This window comes from Copadichromis virginalis, linkage group LG4, assembly GCF_057382275.1.
Source record: "Copadichromis virginalis isolate Kocher_CV1m ecotype Utaka linkage group LG4, C_Virginalis_male_GT1.1, whole genome shotgun sequence".
Classification (NCBI taxonomy): Eukaryota; Metazoa; Chordata; class Actinopteri; order Cichliformes; family Cichlidae; genus Copadichromis; species Copadichromis virginalis.
The window spans coordinates 13,430,099-13,449,501 of record NC_140621.1 but is presented as its reverse complement, the minus strand read 5'-3'; the positions used below and the strand labels follow the sequence as shown (position 1 = coordinate 13,449,501).

The following is a 19,403-nucleotide window of genomic DNA, read 5'->3' as shown; positions in this document are numbered from 1 at the left end:
ATGAAGGAATTTAAAGCTCACATTTCACAGAGAATATTGGTTAACCTCCAAAATGCTCACTTTGGAAAAATAACCTTAATTGTTCTTATTCAATTACAAACTTAGGCAGGCGCAGGATATAGTGTGTACTTAATGTGTGTCGTGTGTAGGCCTACCCACATGCATCTACCCAACTCTTATCGCTCTTCCCCTTATGACAAAAGGGCCAGATTTCCCTCAGCGTACAGACTGGGGGGATGCTCTTCTGATTGGAGGTCTACATGGTATCTGAATTTTTTTTCCACAATTTAAGCATTTTTCCTCTACGTTTTAGCCGTGCTGCTGTGACGTACCTCATACAGCAATGTAGAGATAGTCAGAAGCAGGAATTAAACGTATGCCTTTAATGCAAAGTCCGATCAGTGTTTGAGCCCTTTTGTGAATCTGAATATGCAGCTCCGATGTCCTCGCATCACTCAGTCTCGTTTCAAGAGTGCTAATATCGCAAGTTGGAATAGTTTGTGACAGTTTCCTCAGGGAGGGGAAGAGAAGCAAGGGAAGAAGGGCTGAGGATGCTAAAGGGAAAGAAAAGGCTGGAAAAGAAAGTGGGCCAAAGGGTGAGAGACTGAGAGACGGAGCAGACACAACGGTGAGAGAGTGCAAGACAGGCAGAATCAGAGGGCCGCGAGGAGAAGGAAGACAGAGACGATGGGTTGAGGAAGTGATACAGGGAGAGATAAAAGGCTCATAGCAATGAAAATAAAGATGTGGGAGAGATAACGGGTGTGAGTGTTGGGGGGGGGGGGCAAAGTCAGACCCAGAAAGTTGGGGAGATAAAACAGAATTAGAAGAGAAGCGAAAGAAAGAGAGGATGTTTCCAGGGAGATAGGGGGTGCAGTGAACAACAAGTGCTCAACAATAGCCCTCATAAGCATTCTGCAGGCTGAAGAAAATCAAGAGACAGTGTGAGTGGGGGTGGAGGGATGAAAGAGGAAGACAAATGGAGTAATTGATTGGAAGTGGACACGTATTAATGAGAAGATGTATTAGCTAGCAAGCGGAAAATCAAAGGGCAATTGAGATGCATGTGTGGATACATTATGTGGCACACACCATCTAGTCTGTGGGTACTGCTTATACTTCCATGTCCCTTTAAGCCATCAGTTACACAATATCCCTGTGGAAATCTCATTCTTGTTCTCTAACTTCAAACTTTGTGTTTTTAGCCATGCTAGTTTCAACCAAATAATGCTAGAGATAAAGGTCTAAGCTAATAGTCATGATAAATGATGACAATTTAAGTAATAATTTCTAATAAAACTGCTGAGTTGCTCAATTTTTTCCTTTGTTGACAGTAAGCTCAATCTAATCACATTCAGCCCAGAGAGCATGTGTCATATGTGAAATTCCACTAAGTTGAATAAAAAAAAACAGAAAGAAAGAAAAACAGAAAAAAAACAAAAAGTTATTCGGCTAGAAAATTATCCAGGGGAGGTTTGCTGAGCTGGGTGCTTTACAGCAGCACCTCCCTTCATATTCACACCTGGGAGTAGCTGTCGTAGGCAGCCATCTTTAAACAACACAAAAAAAGCCAAAATGTAAAAATTGACAGCTCTCACCTCTTTGTTCTAAGCTCCTCCCACCAAACAAGATTTGAGATTTAAGCCATGCTGTTCAAGGCTCAAGGACTCCATCTAACCTGTTAAACCACCACAATATACTGCTTTAAATGCTTTTCTGGCATATCTGTCATATTATTCTATAGTCTCATCTGGTCTGGTCCTGAGAGTCCTGTGATTGGCTAAAGTCTGCGAAACATCAAAGGTGAAGAGCAAGTTTTTAGGGTGATTTGCATATTGAAAGCTAATGAATAGATTTCAATTTAGATCACATTTCTGTGAAGTTAGTATTTTTGTTTGATTGGAATAGATTTTGCTTAAGATAAATAAACAGAAAAGTGAAGAATGTATTTCCTCAAGGGAAAGATGTAGGACTAGAATATCAGTTTTATAGATGTTCACTGCATGGCAGAATGAACATTACCGGTGACTGCTGACTCACTCCAACAGACCACAAACTTCCAAAAGAAAAAACAAAACTACTGATCCACAAATTTTAGCAGTACAGTTATAACATAATGTCAAGTGTCAAATAATAATAAGCTACAGTATAGCTAATTTTATGCTAAGTCTCATAAAGGATTCAGGATCAAAGTCAGGACACTGAGTCAGGATGTTTAAACAAACAGAAGTTTGGCAAAAAAGTTGGGTTGAATTAAAAAATCAGTAAAACATTCAACCAAAATAAATGTGAAAGGAAAAACAGGATACAAATTCTAAAGGAATAACTAAACTCTATCGCTTGTTATTGAAGACTTTTGCTATTACTTCTATACTTTGAAATTCTCTTTTGAGTACATAAGTTCTCTCTGTCAACTGCCCAAGAGCACTCATAACAGCTGAGTGGAGCTGAGTTGTGAATGCTCCATGCTTACTGCTCTCAGTCCTCAGTTCCCCTCTCTTCTGATTGCAGCAAAGACTTTGAAGGAACGTTAGCACTGATAATGCTAGCGAGCTAACAGCAGATTTTCTTCAGGCATTGCAGGCACAGCAACACACTTTATGTGCTGTAGCATTAATTAGTTTTTCGTGTAAATGAATTTACATTCACAACACGCTGCAAATGTTCCTAAAATGCAGTAGCTAGCACCACAATCACAGCCAACATTGCAAATGTTGTTGCTGGTAAGTGCACGGTTTGCTAAGAACAACCAGCGACAGTGGGGTTGCCAACTTTTTAGCTATCAAATAAAGGACACTGTGGCGTGCCAGAAGCACAATGGACAACCAGCTGGGCATAATACAAATATGTACTCTATGTTCATATTTTTATAATAAAAATGCAGTAAAATGTTGGTATTCAATTAAATCAATACCTCATTTAAAACAATCAATATGGCATTTCCTTTGAAAAATAAGCAAAAAAGAAAAAATGTTTAAATAAAATACTGTAAATGGGGGATTCAGGTACCCTGGTTGATATGCTACGCAGACCAAACGGCACCATATTTTCACAAATGACGTATTATTTCACACATCTGGTGCACATGACGGGTGTCACTGAGGGCTGTGACTAGAGCAGGGCGATATGGCCAAAAATATTTATCACGATATATATTTGAAAATTTGCGATAACGATATAACCGACGATATAATTGATGCGAGACAAAATACAACTCCACAACATTACTAGCGCAAAAAGACAACCTTCCATTTATTTTCACTTAAACAAGAAGCTGGTTTTTATGTACATTAAAGCTTTATAAAAATGTAACAGTGCAAATGCAAATTCCTTGCTGAAAGTTTAACCAAAAGGCATTTCCAGTAGAAATGGGCTGACATATCCTGAGCATAACCATGTATAATATCCACTGAAGTTAAAAAGAGGTGCTTTGCAACATTAAACTGCAGTGTGCAGTACGCATTTTTCGGACCATAAGGTGCACGGGATTATAAGGCACATTAAGCGAAACAAAGCAGTCAGATAAATCAAACTTTATTAAACTCATTCTTCTTGCTTCCTCCACTTCTGTACCATTGATTCATTAATGTTGAATTCTCTGGCAGCTGCTCTATTCCCATGTTGTTGCAGTATATTAATGACTAACCTCGTATTGTGGATGGATTATCTCAGTTGTTCTCCTGACTGAAGTTTGGTCCGTTTACAGCATCCTGCCATGCGATTGCATTTGTCTCTAACCATGAAGAACCTTCACGTTAACTTTTATAAGTGGAAAAGTGTTAGTGTTCGTCCTCCAGCTTCACTGTTTATGTTATGCTAACATAGCTGTGTCGCTAGCGATCACGTAGCACATCATTATATACCAGCTAGCCCAACTTCAGTAACCCTACAAATGTCACTGCTGTTTAGTTTCCTGTCTTCATTTATGTTGGAAGTGATAGCAGAGCTGTACGTTTGATTTTTTTCAGAAATCTCTCAGTCAGAACATGCAATATCATGCTTAGGTAACTAGCGAAACTAGCGAGCTAACTTCCGCTAGCTTCCTGCTAACTTCTAACTCCGTTAAATGTAATAACTTTTGTTTTCATGGATGCCTGGAAGTTAAACTTTATAGTTACACCTGGTAAAGCAGCAATGCTGATCGTTTTATTAAAGATGAAAGAATTTAGACAGTTTTTAACTCTAAGTGATGCTGCAGTGTTGTTTGACCTGAAGATTACGGAGTTTAGGACCCAGATTACTCCCAGATTTAAGAGCATCTTAGTCCGACAAATACGACAATAACAACGGCCGCTTGCATGTTCTGCAAAAAAATGTGCTTTGTTGTGTATCTGATGGACAAACACCAAACCAGTTCCACATCACGGAAGTTGCACCATTTTTACAAACCAATTCTGGTTCATCTGTTTCACTCAACAATCGGCCATGTGCGTATGAAAACAAAGGCACTGCGTATGCGCGTTTTACTCCTATTCTATCGCAATATTTCATTTTCCTATCGTTGCCTAACATTATACCGGTATTACCGTGAACGGTATAATATGGCCCAGCCCTAGCTGTGACACAAGTACTCGTCCAGGTAACGGTCAATATAAAAGGAATATTTAAGTTAGAGTAAAGGGCGAACCAATTTTACTCATTAGACGAGGACATCCTGGCTAAAACGGGACAGTTGTCAATCCCAAGCGACAGTAATGTTTAAATTCAAATAGGCAGGTAAGTAACTAGTGTAGGCTACTAGTTATAAGACTGATATACTGCATATACATGAACATTTTATAAAGAAATAAGACACAGGTCACAGTAATGATGGTCGACCAGATAAACAAAAAAAGCAGGAAAAATGCACAAACACATAGTCATCACTCCTTCTAATATAGTGTTTTTCTACTATGGTTGAGCACTAAAAGCATTTTATTCAACAGGTCGGTTCACCAGACACTTTCCACCTGACCATCTGAGATTTGCCTGAGAATAATTTGTTTATATTGAAGCTTTTATTTCTCATTTGAATTGATTTTAAAGAACATTACGTGTACTGTATATGTAAAACTGCTTTACATAATATTTCTACAGGCCTCCAAATCTGCTACCAGAGATCAAACAAGTATTTCAGGGACTTTAAGCATCCACCAATCTGTGTCAACTGCTCAATTCAGATTCATAGAACTAAGTAAATTTTCTGGATAATGGAATTTCAAAATGGCCACAAAACTGATGCATGAAAAAAATAATGACAGACATTAAAACTTTGCATAATTCCTATTAAGAAGTGCATCTTTCCATGTGACTGTCACATAAGAGTTTCCTTTTTTAATTATTAGAATTTAAATTTGATGAATTGAGTTTGAATGACCTGCAAAGACACACAAAGCTGGGTGCGTTCATTGCCTCTTGCACGTGTATTGTGTTTGATTGCACTATATTGTGCTGATGTTAATGTTTTCATGTTCACTGCTCTCATGACCACAGGCAACCATTTCACAGCAGGCTAATAGAAAGACAATTGCTTTAATGCATTTTGGGAGGCTGTGTGAAGGTTTCAACAGTGAGATTAACAGTGAGGAAATATTTATGGGTCTTTTGAAAGCAGCTCTGAGGTCACAGCTGATTTGTTGACTATGTCACAGTAATTTCCTTGTCAAAAACGACACGTTGATGGCGCGCTTTCTCCTGCCATGTACACAAAACACTAGAAAGTTTGTAAGAACCAATTATAGACTCCTAAGTCAGCAGTGGCATAGTGTATAATTCAGTGAGTGTTTCTTTTTCTTTGGCCTTATTAAAAGCAAATAGTGGATTTTAGCAATTAATGGTGATCAAGCGGGGCAGGAATTGCAGTTTTGAAACCAACATTTTCCATCTTCTCCGTCATTTTTCCATCTTCTCTGCCATTGCTTCTCCAAAAATCTTTGCTTAGCTCTTTCAGCCTGTTTGTTCCATGTGACTTATTCTGGACTAAACCTTCTTGCAGACATTACATCACATAAGGTCCATTAATTTAAGTTAAAGTTACAAGTGGGATATTTAGAATCTGGTTAGGCTTAGCATTTTTAATGAATTAAATGTATGCACACCACTGAGAGCAGTCTTCACATATAATATACTGCATGTAAACCCTATAAACAGTAGTATACACGAAGCCCTGCCTGTCATACCTGACTAAAGATGTTTTTTCCCAAATCAGCTGTGCATTTCCACAATTTTTACATACAGCACATCCTGAAGCAAGTAAGGAAGTACCCCCACGATGTAGTACACCCACATGGCCATTATCCAGTGTCTTTAAAACATTTAAAGTAGAGTAACGCCATACTGTGCATCAGATATAACTCTCAGTCCAAGTCTTTGTTTGCAGCTGAAGTTCTGCGTGCTCCCAAAGAGTTAAATCTGCAGGCCTTTTCCTGCCCGTGTTCCAGTTTTCAAGCGGCATCAGAACTTGTTCAAAGGCATCAAACAGTAAAAGACAGCAAGAGGGGAAGCTGTCTTATTTCTTATAAATGATTGACGCTCCCAGCTGGCAAACAACCAGAGACTCATCCTTTTTATCTTCACTTCCACTGTCTTGAATTGAATTCAGAGCATTTTGTGTGTTATTGATGTAAATAATCTTTATCCGCAGGTAAAGCTGTTGAGATAAAGTTGTTTTGCTAAAAAAAAAAAAAAAATGGCAGTTCATATTATATGCACATCCATGTTTTGTTTTGTTTTTTCCAATTTTTATTATCTTTCTGACAGTCCCAGCTAAGCAATCTTTCAAACATTCTCCCTCTGGTCCTCTTTGTTTCAGCGCTCTCTCTCTCTCATTCTTCTATCTTTGCCTCATATCACACTTTTCTCCTCTCTTCTTCCCTTTTTGTGGATGTGCGTGAGTGCACTTGTGAAAGCTCGTTAGGCAATTTGTTTGTCTACTGTCTCAGATTGTGTGCAGGATGCTCAAAGTGTGTAAATGTTGTTTTTCTTCTTCCCTCCAGGACTTTGACAGAGCTTCTGAAGCAACCCGGGGAGGGCGGAGCAGTGGATGGTACTGGTGTTCATCATCCTATAGGCACAAACGGCATCTCTGCCAGAGCGCTGCGCTCCAACAATGGCAAGTTTTGTTTTTTGGCATGTATGAGTTACCATACAAGCAAACTGAGCTGACAGAACATGGCTGATAACATGATAACATGGCTCTACCGAACTCTTAGCTCTAGCTAAAATTTTCACCAATTCAATTTTTAACTATTTAGCTGCAATTTCTAGATTTACTTTGTTTTAAAGATTTGTACACACTTTAAGTTACTATTGATTTAGTGTTACGATTTCATTACCAGATGAAGACCCCAAAGAATTAACTACTAAAACTACTAAAAAAAAAACTACTAAACACAAAACCTACTAAAAGTTTTTTCACTTACAATAGTGGATGCAAATAATAAATATGGCCATAGTATTAAATAATAAGATGAGAATTTCTGTAATTGCTAAAGTCTGGAAGCTAAGATAAAAATTCTGGCTTCAGACTTCAGTTTTTGCTAAATTTGGCTCTGCACAGTGGTGATTCTAGGGTTTGTTGGGGCCCGGGGCAAAAATCCTTCCCACCGTCATCACTACTTTGTTATAAATTATCTGACACCAGAAACAATAAAAGTTGATAGGCAACACATTATAATAGAAATGGCAGAGACCTTTTTTTTTGGTAATGATAACTAAATGATAACTAATGATAACTAAAACTGGTTATGAAGTGTTAATACTGCTTGCCAGCAAGTGTAGCTAGCTAGCTACAGTAACAAGTGGATTGCCGGTATCGTGTCTCTGACTCCTGGATGAGCATGCTCAGTTAGGTCATACTCCAGCTAGCAGAGCTGAACACACTTCCTGCTCGGCTAGCTAACTTAACTAATGCTAAATGCCAGAATAATTTACATGAAATAATGTGATTCTAGTGGAAGTTGCATTACATCCTGTCTTTCTCCCATAGTTAAGACTAGACTCGCAGCATTTAGATATTTAGCATTAATTTAATCATTATTATCTGCAGAGATGGGCAGTAACGCGTTACTTGTAACGCGTTACTGTAATCTGATTACTTTTTTCAAGTAACGAGTAAAGTAAGGGATTACTATTGCAAAATCAGTAATTAGATTACCGTTACTTTCCCGTAGGAACGCTGCGTTACTGCGTTACTAAAACCGTGATTTTTTTGCGAGAATGTCTCATGACAGTGACGTAAGCAAGTGCGACGTTGGTGACAGCAGCTGTGTGCAGATCAACAATGGATAATATATCGAGTGCGGGAGAGAGTATGAGCGTGCAGCGTTTAAAGTGTGGAAGTACTGACCTTACTTTGAGTTTGATTCCATAAAAAGTGACAAAAACATTAGCGTCCATCGTGCGTGGGAAGAAAACTTCTTTTTACAGCGAAAAAAACCCCTAAACTTCCGAGCAAGCACCGAGTAGCTACGACGTGATGGGAAACTCACAGAGACACTCGCACGGATTCTTCAACTGACCGCAGCACACCTGCACCAGGGTAACCCTCCGCCTACCCTGCTCCTGCTTTACAGGTGAAAATAGAGCAAAAGGACCGCTGAGTCTTTGACTTTATTTATTTTCTGCTGTGTTTTACTTGCATCTGTTTGAAAGAGTGAGTGAAAACACAAAAAATATTTTATTTTATGTGCTGGAATGTGTAGAAAATAGGTTTAAATGTTAAACTAATTTATTCAAGTCAGAGAATGTTGCATATAATTAAATGTTTTGCTTGATGCATGAAGTTAAAAGATTAAAACTGATAAAACAAGTTAAAAAAAGAGACTTTTCCATTTGATTACATTTTGTATGATGGATTATGTAGAAAAAGTAGAATTGGGCTGAAAGATCTATCACTTTATCACCTCTTCAGGTTGTAAATCGTGTTTTTAAAAAGTAACTAAGTAACTAAGTAATTAATTACTTTTGAAAATAAGTAATCAGTAAAGTAACGGGATTACTTTTTGGGGGGAGTAATCAGTAATTAGTTACTGATTACTTTTTTCAAGTAACTTGACCAACACTGATTATCTGCTCCACTCACTATTTGGGCTAAGTTAGGCTAGGCTAGGTTGCTTTATTTGTACTGTAGGTAGATTTTTTTTTTTTTTTTTTTTGCCTGTCCCGTTTGGCTCTTTTGCCATCAGAATTGTTGCCTAAAGGCAAAGAAAGATGCCCAACGGATTTACTTTACCAAATTGACCATCCCAGCCTTGCCGTAATGGTCCATTTGATTCACCTTTTATTGTTTATTTTATTTTCACTTACTGAATACGGGACAGACTTGACTGGGGGAAAGAAGGGGAGAAAGAAAGAGGGAAAGAGAAACAGCTGAGAAGAGGGACGGGGGAGAAGGGCAAAAGACAAAAACCAACAGAATGAGCAGAAAAAGAAAAAAAGGAAAAAAATGCATATATCAATCACCTGGATCACCTGCTGAGAAAGAAAAAAGAAAACAAGCGGAAGAGAACAAGAGTAATAGAATAAACAACATCACAATGATATATGGGAATATGACAGTAAATACTAAATATTAAACATTATTGTGCAGCACATAAGATCAACAGAACAGTGTGCTTTGAGGTAGGAGCCAAAAAGGGTGTAGTTTGTGGGTGTGATCACCCGTGTGTACACCTGTGAGCATGGACGCGCTTGTTTTTTCAAAAGGTTCCTTCATGTAATGATCTGCTAGAGGGTGTGGGGGGGCCGCAGCCCCGTCCTCCAGGGCATGAAGCAGGTATGGAGGAGATCAAAACTCCAGACATCCAGAGGCCCCCAGAACACAAGAGACCAAGGTAGATTTTTTTCTACAGCAAGTAAGGTTATTTCATCCTCACATGCACATTTTAAAACAAACACAGACAATGAACAAAAGATAAACATGATGTAACATACTGAAGAAATAAATAGCAAATAATAACAGAGAACCCACACAGCATCACGCGGGATAGCAAAACTGTGATTTCTTTTCTCCTCTTTTACCTTTTTCTACTTTTTTTTCTCTCCCTGAAGTATAACTCTTTCATCATTGTCATTCGGTTTGTTTAAACTGAACTATGCTTGCCACTTGCAAACAGAGTGAGTGGAGTCAGGCAAAGTCCCCTTAGTGAGGTCAGGTCTCTTCTACTGTCATTGTAAACTTTGCACATTGCCTTTGCTGAAGTTTGAAGTTTGTCAGCCCTCAGGGTCTCCCGTATTGACCTGGGGCCCCAAGTTGTTTGCCTGGTGGCAAGCAGTGCTTCTGGCTCTGCATAATGTCAAAAAGACCAGAAATCTTCAGGGAAGCTTAGTCCTTCTCTGACTGCTGTTCAACAGCAAGGGTCAGCCAATCAGGTAACAGAAACTGTTTCAGCCAGTGGATAAACTAAATGTGGATTATTCTGAACCATGAACAGTGCAAAGCTGCTAACTACAACCAATACAGAGGTGGAAATGAGCATAGTATGTTTTCACTTCTTTTTCAATTATGCAATCGTGTGCACAAAATAATAAAAACTTTATGGAGGACTTATGTTGTGTCCAGATCCATACAGTATATCTAGATCGATCAGATTTTTTATTCAAATGTTATCCTTTTTTTAGCTAATCATTGTTATTCAAGTATATTGCCTGACAAGTTCCCTCTAAATTGCAAGTATGTCCAGGGGATTCAGAAACAAGGGGCTGGATCAACTGGAAGGATTTGAACAAAGTTTAACACTGACTGTGGCACTCATCATCCTCAAACACACAACAAGCTCAGGAGACACTGAAGTTCATCATTTAAGCACAAAGTTCATGGAAGCATAATATACAGATACGCACACACATTTATATTTCTGTGCTGCTCTTAATTTCAAACTAGTGAACAAGAAAAGACACTTTACTCTTATACTCGCACTCTCAGCTGGTGCGTCTTCATCACACACATAAACACATACATGTCTTTCATGGGCGGGGATGTGCAGGGACAGACAGGTCATATTTAATTAAGATTTAATTAGCTGTTCCAGCTCCAGACCCACAGAGGGAAAACTGTGTGACCCATCTGTCTGCCTTCTTCTCTAGACACTTGGATCACACACACACACACACACACACACACACACACACACACACACACACACACACACACACACACACACACGGTATACATGCTTAATATAACCCTCTGCTTCTTCAGTGGGTTGAGACCTAAATTAGTGGACATATTTCCTGAGGGCTCATTTGTGACAAGACTGATGGCGTGTTTAAAGGACAAAGGTCCCTGTTGGCTCACAGTTCTGCTCTCACTGTCGAACACAAAGAGAAAAAGTTGCCTTTTTGTCCAGTTGTATTTATATCCAGGTTGGCTCTCTATCATGTAGTTTTGCACCAGAGGCAGATGTGAAGCCATATGATGATAATAAACACAACTCACTAATGATGGCTGCTTCATTGGATGTAAAAGCATCTATAGGATGTCCCAGATGTTCCTCTCTGCTTTAGTTCCCATCAATTATTTGCATTTCAGAGTAAAAGTCTGTTTGTTTCTCTCACAAACCATAGAGGCAATATTCATCCACACAGCTACAAAGGGGAATTAGTGGGACTTCTCCCTTTACTTTCATCTTCCCACCACTGATGTAAACAAGTTTTAGCCATCTTTTTCACCACATACTGTGCTTATCAACTCTCAGCTTTATTCTGTCATCATCGTCTCCTTCTGTAACTGTACTCTAACACAATGAGAGACAAGCAAATGAACAAACACAAATACAGGGAAGCACTGGATCACCTTGACAACACCTACTGGTTTTGTAGACTCTAATATTTATATTTTAATCTAAATGAGATCCAATTTTAAAAAGTGGACATCATGCTGTCTTAAACCAGTGATCAAGACTATAAAGGCATCAAGACAGCATCTACTAAGATCATAAATCCTGTAAGCAGTAGGCAGTAGGACTTCACTCTACAGTGGGATTTCTTTTAGTAACAAGACAATTTGCCCCTTTTTGCTATTTGTAAAACAATCCAGGTTTATAAGGTACTTCTGTACTGATATCAATCTTCTTTTATGTAACCTGTGAGATAAATACAACCATACAACCAACTAAATGACCTAAAGAAACAGTGCAGGTGTGAGCATAAACCAACTTTAAACCACACGACAGAAGGGATGTCAAACATCTACACAGGCATTTTGACATTAGCCCGCTCATATTAGCCACACTCTTTTAATATTTCACGTGTGCAACATCACGCAAAGCACCACATGTTTTAGCAGCATTTAAAACATCATCTGATTATCAAGGAATAACAAATACACATACAATATGTACAGCACCAGTGTTTAACTTCGCGTATTGCACTGGTCTCGGTTTTAACTGTTTTCTGAGTGTTTTTGCTAACTGGTAACAAAGCACACACTTTCAAATCAACCCAGAGTGGTTGACTCTTAAGGGAGTGAGAAATCATGTAGGAAAAAGGACAAACCAGTGAATCAGAGTTTAAATTAGACAGCAAGCTAACAAGGGGAAGGGAAAGAGAGGTGTGAAATAAGCACAGACATATGGAGACGTGGTGTATATCATCTAGAATGGGGTACAATAAAATAAAGCCTTCCTGATCCTGCTGGGTCAGCTGTCACATAATCACCTCTTAATTAAACACTTTTAATCCTCCCGGCCACTTAGACAGGGACAGCGACAAAGACAGAGAGAGAGGAGGGGGCATGAAGGAGACAGAGAGAAACTGGGACCGGATGCTTTACAGAGGTGTGAAAATTCATAAGAAATTACTGGAAGTTTGAGTAAAGGAGCTTTCATGTATAATAAAGCTATTTTGTTTCATGGTTTGAATTTTGTGGAACATTAATAGAGCTTTTCATTCCAATATTATTCAATCTGCTCCTTTTCACTGTTATAAAGAGTCAAACTCACACTCGAGCCAATCACCACTCACCCAAACAGAGTTTATTTGTAATCAAATCTAATCAAATGCATTAGAATGTCATCTGTATCCAGCCATTGAAACATTTTAGCAATGACAGCAGTCTGTAATGTTGATTCATTGAGTGGGTCTATCACTTTGCACCAGAGTGAAATAACTTGACAGCTATTTTGTCCCCTGTGGGCTCCACTATAACCTTTTTTGTGACCTTTGCTGTAGTGCGTTTACTATACTCACATATCAACTTGCACAACTAACAAAATCCTGTGTCAACATTTATATCTGCATGGAACTGCAGATTTTGAACTTTGACAGAAATTTAAACTTGACACAATAAATAAACTACTGTGAAAAAAGTCTCGAACCACCCCAAATTCTTTATATTTTGCGTCCAAGGAGTCGGACTTTCTTGTGATTTCTCCAGGCTCTCTGAACTTCTTTTACAGGCTCTCGTCACGATCCTGGGCCATTTGACCCAGCGTTTTGAGTTTTAATATATTTTGATGTTTATGGTTTATGTTTAGGCTCATTAGGTTCTCTAAGTTCATTTCTATTATGCTTAGGTTGCTGTTATTTTTCATTCATTTTTCAGTCACTGTGTTTAAGTCTCCCTTGCCCTTCGTGTGTTGTCATGTCTGCCTCTCATTATGTTTCCTGTTTTATTTTGAAGTGGTCTGCTGTCCCATGTTCATTGTGTCTAGTTTCGCTTCCCCTGTTATGTAATTATGTTCATTTCAGTCTGCTGTTTCCCCATGTGTTTCCACTTTCCCTTATCACCTCCTGTGTGTATTTAGTCTGTGTGTTTTCATTCATTCCTTGTCAGGTCATCTGTTGTTTCACACCATGTTTCCAGGTCTCATGTATTCATGTCCAGGTTTGTTCACATTTACGTTCACGTTCACTTTCATGTCAGGGTTCTTCATGTTGTATTTTAGTTCACCCAGTTTAGGTTAATATTTAGTTTTGCATGAGTGTGCGTTGCCCTTTGTTTGTACCTTTTTATCAGCCTTATTAAACGGCTCGGCTTCTGTGAATTCGAGGTACGTTCCACGTTCTGCGTCTGCGTTTAGGTCCATTGTTCACACTCCACACAGTCTACTTCCACACACTGTGACAGTTTTCTTTGGACACTGGTTACGTTTTCAATAATGAGAAATTATTTTTGTTTTTTATTGTTAAACCAGTCAACACTGACCTACGAATCATACAGTTATAAAAAAGACACTTAAATCAAGACATGAACCAACATCATATCTACATATAACAGACAGCTTAGAAAAAACAATTTAAAAATGTTTCTTTACACGCTTTGTTTAATAGCAGCTTATTACAATAATTTGTAATTAGAATAATGTAAAATAATACAACGTGCCCCCATTTCTTTCACTCTTGACATGGTTTGCAGCGTGTCTTAAACAAATTGAGGAAAAGGAAAAAATCCTCCAAAGACTTGACACTGATCCGGAGAGATGCATCTGGACCTCAACTGGATCCATCTGCTGTTCGGTGAAGCTTCAGCACTGATGTATTGTGGCTGTACTTTCAGAGTGCACCTGAATACAATGCTAATGCAGCTAAATCATGTTTTCTCCTCTACGCTTCCTCATTTTCAATACAGTATAGTTTTAATACCATATAAGTCATGAAGTAAGGCATAAAAGTGTCAAGATGTAAAGTGAAAGGCTGCTATATTTGAAAGGAAAGAGGAAGGGGAGGGGGAGAGGAGTATCACGGTCTGTTTTCAATGATTGAATGAGTGAAAGTGCAGAGCAAAGAGTTCCTGTGGGGTTACCAATGACAGCTGATATTGCGGAGGGAAAAGAACAAGAAACTGCTGTCACTTCTTTAATTTATTATAGCAACACTGTGCTATAAAAAAAAACACAGTATTGTAACATGTATTATAGCATTCAGCAATAAAAAGTCAGGATTATGGTGCAGTATAGAAGCTTAGTTTGCCAGTAATAGACCACAGTTGTTCTGCATCAACGCTTCAGTTTTCAATAAGACTGCATCTGAGAAAGAGTTCTTCACATTAATGTTAATAAAACTATCTGAAAACTGCAGCGATGTGCTATAAATAACAATGGGTACTTAATAGTAATGGTCCACTGTTAATGTCTAAAGAGTCTCCTCTCTACAGTTTCAGTAATGAATAAAATATAACAAAGTCTACGCCCTGTCTCAAAGCATCATCGTAGGCGTTTAATGGTAATATCCTGAGCTGCCTCCCAAACCAAATGAGACTAAACATGTGAAACTGATTTAAATTAGAAAAAAAACGGTTGACGTGAAAATTTCTTGAAACCCCTCTTTGGATTTGGTTTCTCTTCTTTTCTACCTTTTTGCTTTTTCTCCAACATAATCCCAGTGAAGCACCTACAGCACGTAACTCCACTTAAAATCGCCTGAACTTTCAAATATCATTGAAGTCACCTTGCTACAGTTAAAAAAAACATGCTTGGATTGTGATATCTCACAAAACAATCTCAGGGTCTGATATAATCAGAGCATATGGGGGGGGGCTCAGAAGCGACTGTTATCATGATTTACAATGCAAGTGGAGCAAAGGGAGTTTGTTTACCAAACCCATTTAATATTAACGTACTGAACACAAAACAGAGCTGTGCAGGTTTATGAAAATAAGGTTTACAACATTTAGACATGCTCTGCAAGCTGCTCACCTCCTGTGAGATTCCTGACACCCCTCCCCCACCCATCACCTTCACTCAATACCAGGTTGAGATGCAAATGAGGAGACTTCACTCAGGCAAGTCTGCTGGACCAGACGGAGTGAGTCCCCTTGTCCTCAAGACCTGTGCCCCCCAGCTGTGTGGAGTCTTTCATAAACTGTTTATGCTGAGTCTGAGTCTGCAGAGGGTCCCGGTGATGTGGAAGACATCATGCCTCGTCCCTGTACCAAAGACGCCTCGTCCCAGTGGCCCCCAGGATTACAGGCCCGTGGCACTGACCTCCCACATCATGAAGACCCTGGAAAGGCTCATCCTGGACCAGCTGCGACCCATAGTAAGACCACATCTGGATCCCCTTCAGTTCGCTTATCAGCCTCGTCTCGGAACAGAGGACGCCATCATCTACCTGCTCAATCGTGTCTACACCCATCTGGAGGGTGTAGACACGATTGAGCAGTGTGAGGGTCATGTTTTTTGACTTTTCCAGTGCTTTCAACACCATCAGGCCGACCCTCCTGGGTGATAAGTTAGCAGCGATGCAGGTGGATGCTTCTCTGGTGTCCTGGATTGTTGATTACCTGACAGGAAGACCACAATATGTACGTCTCCCACAGTGTGTGTCTGACAAGGTGATCAGCAACACAGGGGCACCACAGGGGACTGTCCTCTCCCCCTTCCTCTTCACCCTCTACACCACAGACTTCAGCCACTGCACAGAGACCTGCCATCTTCAGAAGTTTTCTGATGACTCTGCGGTGGTTGGATGCATCAGCAGGGATGATGAGACAGAGTACCGGGCTGTGGTCGACTCCTTTGTCACGTGGTGTGAGCAGAATCATCTGCAGCTCAACGTGGCAAAGACCAAGGAACTGATCGTGGACTTCAGGAAGACCAGGAAACACTTGACCCCTGTTTCAATCCAGGGGGTCAGTGTTGACATTGTGGAGGACTATAAATACCTTGGAGTACACATTGACAATAAACTGGACTGGGCTAAAAACACCACAGCACTTTACAGGAAGGGCCAGAGTCGTCTCTATTTTTTGAGGCGACTGAGGTCCTTCAACATCTGCCAGAAAATGCTGAGGATTTTCTATGAGTCTGTTGTGGCCAGTGCGATCCTCTATGCTGTTGCATGCTGGGGGAGCAGGCTGAGGGTCGCAGATGCCAACAGACTTAATAAACTGATCCGTAAGGCCAGCAATGTTGTGGGGATGGAGCTGGACTCCCTCAAGGTGGTGTCGGAGAGGCGGATGCTGTCCAAGATAAAGACAATGTTGGATAACACCTCCCACCCACTCCATGACATGTTGGTCAGTCACAGGAGCTCGTTCAGTGAGAGACTGAGATTACCGAAAAGCACCACTGAACGACACAGGAAATCATTCCTGCCTGTGGCCATCTCCCTGTACAACGCATCCACTTAATACACTGTTTGCTGCTACAACTACACATGTTTCTTTTCCAACTATTTATTTATAAGTGACTTATGTATGTATGTATGTATGTATATATATGTATATATTGTACTATTCTTAGTTAGCGTATTGTCTGTCTTGTCTTAATGTTGGTTTAAAATGGAGCACTGTAACAAAAAATAATTTCCCCCAGGGATCAATAAAGTATTCTGATTCTGATTCTGAATTACAGTCAGCAGAAGTGAAACTTAGATCTTAATAATCTTAATCTGAATGTTACTGGCCTTTTCAATTGATATTATTTTTCCTGTAATATGTAGCATCTCTTTCCACTCCTGCAAGCAACACAGTCACCTGTTGTGTGTGTGTGTGTGTGTGTGTGTGTGTGTGTGTGTGTGTGTGTGTGTGTGTGTGTGTGTGTGTGTGTGTGTGTGTGTGTGTGTGTGTGTGTGTGATAATGAGAAACAAAGCCGTGGAGAAACTAACAGCTCTGTGGAAAATAAGGAAGTATCCAGTGTACAGTTGGGTCAGAACAATATTTTTTTCCAGAACAATGTGTGAAAGAGTGAGAGCAGAGGCTAGAAAGAATAAGACGGTGAGAGGTACAGGTAAAGAAAGGTAGAGGAAGGAAGGATGAACACAGTGGTACATAGAGAGAACAGATAGAAGAGACAACATGCTGCTAGCTGCGAGGGGGACAGCTGGTCAGCTGCTGTTCTGCTCTGTTCTGGTGTGGAGAGCTGCCCTGAGGACAGTCACCCTATTCTGCGCGCACACACACACACACACACACACACACACACACACACACACACACACACACACACACACAGGGCATGCACAGGCAAAGCACATACATGGCTTTGCACGTCATTACAAACGTGCGTACAGTCTGTGCCAACTGAGCATATACCGATGTACCCACTGTGGTATGAACTTTCATGGAAATGTTCTTTGTATTTAGTGTAGAGATGATGAGTTAACAAATTGGGAAAAGAAAGCGAAGAAATAATGAGTGAAGTGTTGAAGAAATGAGGGAGAGGACAAAAAAAAGTGGGGAAAGTAAAATGAAAACATAAGGTGCGTGTAAGTGAGCCAGTGAGCGATTATATAAGAGTGAGAACCCGAGTGGAGAGGGTATCAGGCGATGGAATGTGAATAAGAAAGTGTGGCAGGGGAGGAGGAGTGAGACAGGAGCAGATGGCAGGGAAGAAAAGGAGGGAAGGAAGATGGAAAGCTGGGAATGTGCGTACACTCCCTGATCACTTATAGCTGCTGTCAGCCATGCAAATGTTGCCTAACTGTAACAGTGACTGCAGCACAAAGAAGTAGAGATGCTTCTTTTCTTTCTTTTGTTCATCAAATTGCAATCAGCTGAATTCAGCACCACTTAAAACAACATGAAGCAAGAACCAGTCAGCTTCAATCTAAAGCATTTAAACATATTATACATTTAGACTTTAATTTACAGAGCTAGCATGTCTAAGAATTTTACAGAGTGGAGTTTATTGTATTTTGCATATACTATATTTTCTGGCTTTAACAGCAGAACTTATTCAAGAGAAGTAAAAGACTGGCCCATAATAGCAACAGATACTGTTTTGAGCACTCTTTTTAGCCCCCATATTTCTTCCAATAATAGCATGACTGGCACAAAATTTGAGTCAGCAAATGTCAGCCTATCATTTCTGCTTAGAATTGCATTTTCAGAAACCTACCCATACAAATGGATTGTTGCCATTATAATAGAAACATGTGATTTGTTACAGCTACAGCACTGTACATGGTCTTTAGCAAGGTCTTGCATGCAAACATATATAGACTTATATAAGGCTAAACAAAGTTTGCACAGTTCTAATGTGCTTGAAAGTCAATATTTGGTATGACCACCTTTATTCTTCTACACAGTTTGAACTTTCTTATTGTTTCTTTTAGTGGTCCTCAGGTGAGTGTAGCAGGACACAAATCATTCAGAAAGTTCAACTTTTATCTAATCATAATATTTTCCCAGAAGTCTTGGATCAAGATGTGTTTTGGCAAATGTGAAACGAGCCTTGTTTTGTTTTTGATCATCAGTGGTTTTCTCCTTGGATCTCTCCCGTGGATGCCCGTCTCTTATGTGTAGAGACAACACCGGTTCATCCCTTGAGTTTGGTGCCTTTTTAATGTTTGAATAATTCATAGGTCAGTGTTAAGTGGTTTAACAAAACAAATGGAAACAGTCAGGTGCAAGGAATGGACTGAAAATGAGTCATAGTCGATGTAGAAAGAAAACTTTAAAGGACCTTCAGAAAGCCTGGAGAACTACTGCTCAAGACCACTTTAATAAATGAAGAGAAAGTCTGACTCCTTGGAAGCAAAA

The 19,403-nt window shown here is 39.6% G+C and overlaps 1 protein-coding gene across 1 annotated transcript in view; it reads left to right on the top strand.

The window, feature by feature from the left end:
* LOC146710994 (protein shisa-8) overlaps window positions 1-19,403 on the top strand; it is a 141,451-nt gene that overhangs the window by 46,688 nt on the left and 75,360 nt on the right. Inside the window, exon 4 of the mRNA XM_085453671.1 lies at window positions 6,975-7,090. Coding sequence (XP_085309797.1) covers window positions 6,975-7,090 — 116 coding nt within the window. The remainder of the gene's footprint in view (window positions 1-6,974; window positions 7,091-19,403) is intronic.